The sequence below is a fragment of the Euprymna scolopes genome, chromosome 21, assembly GCF_053919585.1.
Source record: "Euprymna scolopes isolate OS-2025 chromosome 21, ASM5391958v1, whole genome shotgun sequence".
In the NCBI taxonomy this organism is placed as follows: Eukaryota; Metazoa; Mollusca; class Cephalopoda; order Sepiida; family Sepiolidae; genus Euprymna; species Euprymna scolopes.
The window spans coordinates 11,131,029-11,141,792 of record NC_136502.1 but is presented as its reverse complement, the minus strand read 5'-3'; the positions used below and the strand labels follow the sequence as shown (position 1 = coordinate 11,141,792).

The following is a 10,764-nucleotide window of genomic DNA, read 5'->3' as shown; positions in this document are numbered from 1 at the left end:
GTGGAATTAGAAACGAACCTATAACCTGACCCATATGTATGTTGAAAGCTTATTAAATAAATGTTCTGTAGAGTTAATGAACCAAAAAAGCATGAGGAATAAAAGTATTATAAATTTGCAAGTAAAAAAATTGCTTTTGGTAATACAAGTCAATTCAAGTAAATCCTTCTTCGATCTGTAAATTCATGAAAACCAGATAACTATTCCGGATTCTTGCCAAAAGTTATTTGGCAGCAGAGTATTATGACAAATTAATATTTTGCCTTTAAATCTTTGGCAAATAAAAATGTTCCAATTATCATTATGCAAATCCAATACTTACTTGATAGAACATAATACCATCGTATGCCGAGGAATGTGACTTGGTGTGTCTGTGTTGTAGGAACATCTCTGGAATGTTTGTTACGTCCTGAGCACAACAACTAGCTCCCTGGGTGTTAAACACAGTAAAACGATTGGTACATTCCATTTAGATCAAGCGGTTGATATGACGTCTGTCACATCTGCTTGATGGGTTTTTCTTTGATTTCTCTGCATCATTAATCACAGGTTTTTTTTTTGTCATTAATTCTCTCCTGGGAATTATCTGAATTATCTTTAGTGCTGGAATTGAATGCAGTATGGAGTAAGTTTACAATGCATGTTCTCTTTGTTTTAAAATATAAATTTATTTATTTCAAGTTGTTAAAGGAGCATTTTTTTTTACACTCGAGAGACCCTGATCTGATTCCAACTGTTTGGAACTGAGTCTCAATTTCAACTGCTAGGAATAGAGTACAAGTTGCAACTGAATTACAAATCTTCTCTTATGGTGATAAAGAAAGAGAGTAGAGAGAAAGAGACATACATATTAAAAACAAAGACACAAGTCAGATGACAAGCTCACTGGATTTATTACTTTTGATCATTAAAGTGTCTTCGTTCTCGGGTTCATAATACAAACATCTGCCAACTTTGATCGACAACATGCTCTAAAATTTTTATAATGCTTTTTTCAACCCTACTAGTCTCCTCTACTTATGATTCATGGAAAGTATTTGTTGACATTGGATTTGAAGTGACCATTAAAACGTTTCTGTTACTGCTCATGTTTTTGTCAACCAATTAGGTCAAACAGACACTATCTTATTTATATTTATATTATATCTATGTTTATAGTCCTGCAGTGTTTAACTTGAGAGAGGAAAATCAACTTTATTTTATTATATATATATATATATATATATATATATATATATATATATATATATATATATATATATAAAGTTAAACACCACAAGACTATAAGCATATATTGTATTTTGTGTACAGAAAGTTGTTAGATGAGACAAGTCATTGGTACCGTCGGTTACAAGCCCGATAATTAGGACTGTTTAAGATATCCATATCAAGCTCTCTTCAGCCAATACTCAGCTCTTAAGAAAAAAGAAAGAGATGAGTATTGGCTGGAGAGAGCTTAATATGGATATCTTAAACGGTCCTAATTATCGGGCTTGAAACCGACGATACCAATGACTTGTTTCATCAAACAACTTTCTATACACAAAATACAATATATAAATATGCTCTTATTTTCGGATTTTCCTTTTAATTGAGCACTCTGCTGGATTTCTTTAAAAAAAAAAAAAAAATCTAATCATATACAGGGTGACCCCCCAAAAAAACAAAAGCTAAATGGAGGCCATCTAGAACATATGCTGTAGAACGGAGAGAAAAAAGGCCAAAGACTCTTGTGTTTTGATGTGATGTTTTGAATATAATAAATTAGTTATGACCAAACTTTCATTTCATTCGGACAAAACACAAAGAAACGGGGCCTAATTAGAGTTAGGGCCCGTTTTTTTGGGGGGGAGGGTCCACCCTGTATATATATATATATATATATATATATATATAATCTCAATTCAAAGAAACTGGATCAATTTCATTTTTCATTAGAACTCATATCGGTTTTAAATTAACGTTATTTATTTGCGATACTCTTGAATGAATTCTTTTATTCATATGGAAAAACATTTGACCTAAATGCTAGTTTTTTATTCACCAAATGTAATGCACTGAGATGGGAAGCAACAAATTTTTTAAAAATATAATCATCCACAGAAACGTGTTTCATTGTTTTACAACTTATCAGTGTGGCTAAACCTAGTCAGATTCGAAACTGAGATCTCAGTCTGAAGCCCAAAGCTCTATTAACGAGCCAATCCCAGTAATCATAGAATGTATCGTTTCTTATAGATGTCATTTATTTGTTTTTTGCTTTTTATATGCAATACTTGTAAACAAAGTCAATTATTTATACGGAAAAGCATTTTGACTAAATGCTAGTTGGGGATAATGTGATGCTCCCAAATAGGGAGTGACATATATTTTTTAAGTTATAATTACACATTACTTCTAAATTACTGACATTTTTTGCCCTGTAGCTGTACTAATTGTACTCATTTTAAAATAAAACATTTTCTTTATATTTCAGATGCAATAATAATTTTAATTAAAACTTTTTATCTGGATGGATTTCAAATTTGCCCTCAGTATTGGAGCTGATGTAGACCATGTTTGCCAAGATATGCTTACTGCTGTCTGTTCTGAACAGGTGTCTGGGTGTGGATATCACATATCATGTAGAAGAAGGAAAAGGGCCTGGTATCTATGTCGGCGATATTGCAGCAGATTCGCACTTACTGGACAGCATCCTTAACCAAGAGCGTAGCCTTATCACGTTTAGCCAGCTGCAACCAAGTCAGACTGGCAGCTCGCATTTATTCAGAGTCTCCAAGAAGACCGGAAAAGTTTATACGGTTCACACACTAGATGCAGAGTCGATGTGTAAATATAATAAAGAGTGTTACAGAATCATTGAGGTAGCTGTTCAAAAAGGGGCATCATTTATAAAAGTTTTAGAAGTGAAAGTGATATTAAAGGACATCAATGATCACAGGCCAGAATTTACCGAACAACAAATAAACATTCAGATCTCTGAAGATGTTGTCCCTGGCACAAAGATATCTATCCCAAATGCCATTGACAAAGATGTTGGGGTACTTAATTCACAAATAACTTACAAACTAAAAAAGGAAGCCGATGAACCTTTTACGTTGTTTGTCTCCAAGAGCGTCGATGGAACTTCGGAACTATTTATAAACCTCGAGGAAAAACTTGACCGTGAGATCAAAGACAATTATGTCATTCAGGTAATAGCAAAAGATGGGGGTTCACCTGCCAAGCAAAACGTCCTGAATGTGAACATTGCCGTCACAGACGTTAATGACAACTCCCCAGTTTTCTCACACGATGTCTACAACATCACTGTCCAGAATGAACCCAGTGAGATTTCCCCCATTTTTATCTTATCCGCAAAGGATCTAGATTCTGGTAGAAATGGTCGCGCTTCATACCATTTTAGCTCAAAGACATCAGAAATCGCAAAGTCACACTTCAAGATTAATGAATTAACAGGGGAAATTTTGCTCTACAAAGCTTTTGTACTTGGGCAGGAATTAACATACGAGTTATATGTAAAAGCAACAGACAATGGCAATCCCCCCCTCAGCTCTATCGCAATGGTTCTCGTCAATGTGATTAATCAGCAGAACAATGCTCCAACCATCGATGTGAACTTTGTCACGACGTCAATGGGGAATATGGTGGAAATTCCGGAGAACACTGAAGTCGGTAGCTTCATTGCCTATGTCAAAGTAACCGACCACGATGCAGGTCAGAATGGTGAAGTCACCTGCACGCTTCATCATGACAAATTCCAGTTGCAAAGTCTTGGAACAAACAAATACAAGGTATTTGTTAATAAACCTCTTGATAGAGAGACACAGGACTATCATGATATCAAAATCCGATGCCAAGATAAAGGGTCACCACCCCTATACAGCGAAAGCAAGTTTTCAATCAAGGTAATGGACGTCAACGATGTCCGCCCAACTTTCTCAAAGAAAATCTTTAAATTCTGTATATATGAAAACCGCAAATCAAATTTCCCTGTTGGCTTTATAAATGCTACGGATCCCGATTTGGGGCCCGGTAGCAAACTCACATATTTCCTTTTGGCGGACAGCAAATATTTCTTGCCATTTCTAATCACGGATGATGGATTGATTCTGACAATCATGTCACTGGATCATGAATTCCAGGATGTCTACGAGTTCCAGGTTTTGGTAAAAGACAATGGCCAACCATCTTTGAACAACACGGTGAATGTGGTGGTCGAAGTGAAAGATGAAAACGACAACGCTCCATATTTTACTTTTCCCAGTGTCAACCCTTTTACTCTCGAGGTGACATATTATCCGCATTACACAAAGAATATCACAGTTATCAGAGCTTTAGACAGTGATGGGCGACAGAACGCCTTTCTCAAATATGAGATAACTGCAGGTAACGATAAACTACTGTTTACCATTAATCACTACACAGGACTTTTGTCTTTCACACGAGTCGTCACTCAGTTTGATGCTGGGTCTTATGAGCTTCAGTTTATTGTAAAAGATAGTGGAATTCCAGTATTGTCAGATACAACCACAATTTTTCTAATACTGACGGTGAGTAATCATAGTTACGAGATCTTAGATGTGCATATTGATACCACAGAGGCGGATGAAACCATCTACCTGGATTTTTTAATTGTCATTGTGTCAGTGGCCGTGACACTGTCGGTGATTATTACGGCTATCATCTCTATCTGTTTCCTTAGACTTTCAAACCGAAAAAACTTGTCACACAGGAAAGAGGGCAGTTGTTCGATCAAGTGTGAACAGAGGAAGTTGATGTGCCCTTCGTATCTTGCCGCCTCTTGTACTGACGTTCCTGTTATAGGAAAGAACCATCAGGACATAGCAAGAAATTCACAATCATTAGAATTTAGAAGAGAATCGCATCCTAACGAGGAACTTGACTTGGTATCAAATGGTTCAACTCTGGTGATGGATTTCCAAACTGCTTCTGAGGTTGTATATCAGGTAAGCATCATTTGCATCATCATTTGCATAATCGTTTGCATCATCGTTTACATCATCGTTTGCATCATTGTTTGCATCATTATTTTCATCATCGTTTGCATCATCGTTTACATCATCGTTTGCATCATTGTTTGCATCATTATTTGCATCATCGTTTGCATCATCGTTTACATCGTTTGCATCAATGTTTGCATCATTATTTTCATCATTGTTTGCATCATCATTTACATCATCGTTTGCATCATCGTTTGCATCATCGTTTGCATCATCGTTTGCATCATTGTTTGCATCATTATTTTCATCATCGTTTGCATCATCATTTACATCATCGTTTGCATCATCGTTTGCATCATCGTTTGCACCATTGTTTGCATCATTATTTTCATCATCGTTTGCATCATCGTTTACATCATCGTTTGCATCATTATTTGCATCATTATTTTCATCATCGTTTGCATCATCGTTTACATCATCGTTTGCATCATTGTTTGCATCATTATTTGCATCATCGTTTGCATCATCGTTTACATCATCGTTTGCATCATTGTTTGCATCATTATTTTCATCATCGTTTGATTCATCATTTACATCATCGTTTGCATCATCATTTACATCATCGTTTTCATCATTGTTTGCATCATTATTTTCATCATCGTTTGCATCATCATTTACATCATCGTTTGCATCATCGTTTGCATCATACTTTGCATCATTGTTTTCATCATCGTTTGCATCATCATTTGCATCATCGTTTGCACCATTGTTTGCATCATTATTTTCATCATCGTTTGCATCATCATTTGCATAATCATTTGAATCATCGTTTGCATCATCGTTTGAATTATTGTTTGCATCATCGTTTGCATCATCATTTTCATCATCATTTGTATCATCGTTTGCATCATCATTGCATCATCGCTTGCATCATCATTTGCGTCATCGTTTGCATCATCATTCGCATCATCATTCACATCGTTGTTTGCATCATCATTTGCATCATCATTCTATCATCTTTTGCATCATCGTTTGCATCATCATTTGCATCATTGTTTGCATCATCGTTTGCATCCTCATTTGCATCATTGTTTGCATCATCGTTTCCATCATCGTTTGCATCATCATTTGCATCATTGTTTGCATCATCGTTTGCATCCTCATTTGCATCATTGTTTGCATCATCGTTTGCATCATCGTTTGCATCATCATTTGCATCATTGTTTGAATCATCGTTTGCATCCTCATTTGCATCATTGTTTGCATCATCGTTTGCAACATCATTTGCATCATCGTTTGCATCATCATTTGCATCATTGTTTGCATCATCATTTGCATCATCGTTTGCAACATTATTTGCATCATCGTTTGCATCATTGTTTGCAACATCATTTGCATCATTGTTTGCATCATCATTTGCATCATTGTTTGCATCATCGTTTGCATCATCGTTTGCATCATCGTTTGCAACATCATTTGCATCATTGTTTGCATCATCATTTGCATCATTGTTTGCATCATCGTTTGCATCATTGTTTGCATCATCGTTTGCATCCTCATTTGCATCATTGTTTGCATCATCGTTTGCAACATCATTTGCATCATTGTTTGCATCATTGTTTGCGACATCATTTGCATCATCGTTTGCATCATCGTTTGCATCATCATTTTCATCATCGTTTGCATCATTGTTTGCATCATTGTTTGCATCATCATTTGCATCATCGTTTGCATCATTGTTTGCATCATTGTTTGCAACATCATTTTCATCATCGTTTGCATCATCGTTTGCAACATCATTTGTATCATCGTTTGCATCATTGTTTGCATCATCATTTGCATCATTGTTTGAATCATCGTTTGCATCCTCATTTGCATCATTGTTTGCATCATCATTTTCATCATTGTTTGCATCATTGTTTGCATCCTCATTTGCATCATCGTTTGCATCATACTTTGCATCATCATTTGCATCATTGTTTGCATCATCGTTTGCAACATCATTTTCATCATCGTTTGCATCATTGTTTGCATCATCTTTGCATCATCATTTTCATCATCATTTGCATCCTTTATAATAGAAACAACGAAATTGTACACAACAAATTGTTATTTGCTTGATTCATATTTGCTGGAATTGGTTTCTCTTATTTTTTTTTTTTTTTTTAAATCATTTACTCGCAATAGAGACGGTTATCAGAATCCTCAGTGAAATTGGATGGATGCAACAGGATTTGAACATGAATCATCAAGTCATTAGCGTGCATCGGTATCCACTGTCACGGTTATACTTCACTAGAATTATATATATACTAGCAAAAGTACCCGTCGTTGACTGGGTTCAAAAACAGCCTACAGAAAATGGACTTTGATTTATGAAAGTATGATAGGTTATGAAAACGAAGGGTTGTAAATAGATAGCTTCGAATTTGAGGGTATGAAAACCAAAGCAAAATATAATGAAAGTAAAAATAAAATACATAAACACCATAATTTATTATACCATACCTGTTCACACTGAAACACTTATCACAATATTCTGTGGATCTATATTAAAAAAACTTGTAAAACTTTGTGACATATTTCCATTCTATGGAGGTCAGGCGCGAACGAACACCCCATAATTTTATTATACCATATTTCTTCAAACTGAAACTTAATTATCAAAGTATACTTACGCAGATAGATATGAAAAGTCTTTATTAAAGTTTGTGCCTATTTCCATTCTATGGAGGCCAGGCGCGAACGCAGACCCCACAATTTTATTATACCATCCCTATTTAAGTTAAAACATACTTATCAAAGTATTCTCATGTACATCTATATTAAAAACACTTGTAAACGTTTTTTTTTAATTTTTTAATGTTTTATTTCCATACTTTGTGTACCAGGCGCGTACGTAGACCCCACAATTTTAATGAACCACTGTTCTGCCAGATCAAACATACCCATTCCTGTGTCTCGATACATCGTCTATCATTATATGTATTCAGTTTTTTAAAATAGTCAACCATATAGGAGCCTATTCGTTACCAGACACACACACACGCATTCAGCTTTATATTATATATATATATATATATATATATATATATATATATATATATATAATATAAATTAAAAATCTTGTTATTGAAAATTTATTCGAATTTCATTTTTCATATATATATATATATATATATATACATATATATATATATATATATATATATATATATATATATATATATTTAAAACTGTACAAAAAGTCAAAAACACATTGGTACTGTCGGTTTCAAGCCTAATATAAGGAGGACTAGTTAATGGTAAATAATGTTAGGCTACGAGAAAAAAAACGTAAAATAACACGAGTTAGGAATGATATAAATTATAAGGGAAAGGGAAAGAAAAAAAGGTGAGGAGACATTTTTATATCTCACATAGAAAATATACACAAGAGAGGAAATAGGAAATTGATACATATACATGTATAAATATACATATATAAATATATAGCTATAGTATCTTCGTACAAATCACCTAAAAGGTCCATTGTATTAATGAACCTTGTTCGAACATGTTTTCCTCACATATACACACCCACATGTACGCACGCACATATGCATACACACGCATTCATATACACATCCTCATACACACACACACATGTACGCACACATATGCGCACAAGTACGCATACATGCAAAACGTCACTTCCCCTGAAAGGAATTCTAGACATGCGCAGTCAGAACACTCACCCCGATATAAAAGTCCACAACACTATTCAACTTCCCCTCTTTCTTCCCTTTTGCCTGGTTTCGTCAACCAGGCAAATTCGGCGTCCATAGCTCTTGGTTTGAAGACTTTTCCACGTGGACGACTGTTATCATAAACGCAAGGTTTTGCTGAGGCAAACACTCCCTTTCTATTTTCCTTTCTACGTGCGGGACGGCCATTTCTCGCCCTCGACTCCATTCCTTTCTTTTCCACGCATGTAGTCGTCAACGCCTGAATGAACACGTGTTACACCGAAACCATTTTAGTTTCAACAGAAAATAAACGACATGTTTATTTCATCCCACAATTGAGTTATCGTTTCCTCCATTCCATTCGTTTCATTATTTTATTTTATAACGGGATTAGGATTTATATGTCCTAGTCCTCTACAACCTCTTCTGCTGGCAGAGAGACGGCCTGAGTCGTGCAATGGAGACAGATTCAAGAGGTTTAGAAAATTACTTGATCGGCCTAGAAATAGAATTGGAAAAAGTCGTCTTATGCAAAACCATATTCTGGATTATCCAATAAATGTTGGCCAATTGCAAAATCTAAATTATTGTTGGTAGGGTTGAGGAGAGTTTTTATTATGAAAACCTGAAGGTACATGTTAAGGGTTACGTCATAAAAAATACCAAACTAACTGTTCATACACAAGCAAAAACAAAAATATGTGTTCGCCAATTCAAAGAAACAAAACTTTTATATATATTAAAAAAAATAGTTGCCAATAAAAAGAAATAAACAAAAACAGTAAAATTTATGAATTTATTACGGTAGGTTGCTTGTTTTGACAAACACACAAAGAAAGAAAGAAGAATGTAGAAGATACGTTTACTACTATTTACGATACGTATATTTGTGCCTGTTTTAGCAGAGAAGGTAAACAGTCATTAGTTACATCAAAAAGGTGGAACAATCGTTAGCTGTTGTTATATGTTGGAAATTAATTGTCTATCAACTGAAATTGATGCTGTGCGAATCAATGTTTGTCATAGCGACGCCATATTGTAATGTTTTAGAATTTCGTTTAGAATGATTGAATTCCGGAATAAGAGAATTAGTAACTATCAGAGACAGCAGATTTAGACTTTATTATTTTTTATTCTAATACAGGAAAGTTAATGATATATCTGTGTTTGTATGGGCTGTGTAAGCCTAGAATATGTGGAATATATAGACTTACTCCTGATGTCGACTGATGGCAGTGGTAGGACTAAATATTCAGAGGGAAAAATAGGTACCCCTTCCTCTAAGGATTTTGCAATTGTGATGGTGTTGATCCTAGGATGTAATGAGTATTTTGTTGCCACGATTAAATTTCTCTGTAAAGGTGTTTGAAAGTTACATAAGATTAGCCTAGCTGTATTTAATTTTTATGTGGCGTTTGTTGTTGCAAATGTACAGTACTTTGGTATAGAGGGGAATTTCTACAGTCATTTTATTATATATGGAGATTAATTCATTTTTTCTCTGCATGTGGTCTCTTTCACTGACATGATGTTACTGGTTTTTGTTGTTGTTGTTGTTGTTGTTTAGCAACAAGCAAGACGGGTTGGGATTATTTGTAGTTGTATTATTTGGATTCTTCGAACTACTGTTATCATCTTAAGTGTCATTTTCACAATGTTTCGGTCGATATAACCTCCGACCTTCTTCAAGTGTGTCTTGTCAAACTCAGGAATGCTTCTTGGAACTTGGACGAAATTTCGAACAGAAACCTTGATTTACTTCACAAAGGTATCACCCTCTCATTCTATCAGTCAGCCATGACTGGGTAGAGGTCTTAATTAATTTGCAATTGTATTTTTTGGTCGCCCACACTGAGAATTGAACCTTCAACCTTCAGAGAATATCACTTTTACAATTGATTTTTCCACATATTATAAACACTGCGCCATGGGTCCTTGTGAAAATGTTGCTAGTCTCAGTCTTTTCCATAAGTTTTATTAAAGCATGCGTTCTTCATAATTGTCTAAGTTATTCCTTTTTCTTTGTTTTAGCTTCACTTATGGTCTTCATAATTTCGTTTTTCTGGTGGAAT

The 10,764-nt window shown here is 34.8% G+C and overlaps 1 protein-coding gene across 2 annotated transcripts in view; it reads left to right on the top strand.

The window, feature by feature from the left end:
• Positions 1 to 2,451: 2,451 nt before the first annotated feature.
• The window catches only part of LOC145241992 (protocadherin gamma-A3-like), a 41,359-nt gene continuing 33,046 nt past the window's right edge, over positions 2,452 to 10,764 (top strand). For both annotated transcript variants that reach the window (XM_080104873.1, XM_080104874.1), the window contains exon 1: positions 2,452 to 4,970. In XM_080104873.1, coding sequence (XP_079960999.1) covers positions 2,556 to 4,970 — 2,415 coding nt within the window. In that variant the 5' untranslated portion in view covers positions 2,452 to 2,555. The remainder of the gene's footprint in view (positions 4,971 to 10,764) is intronic.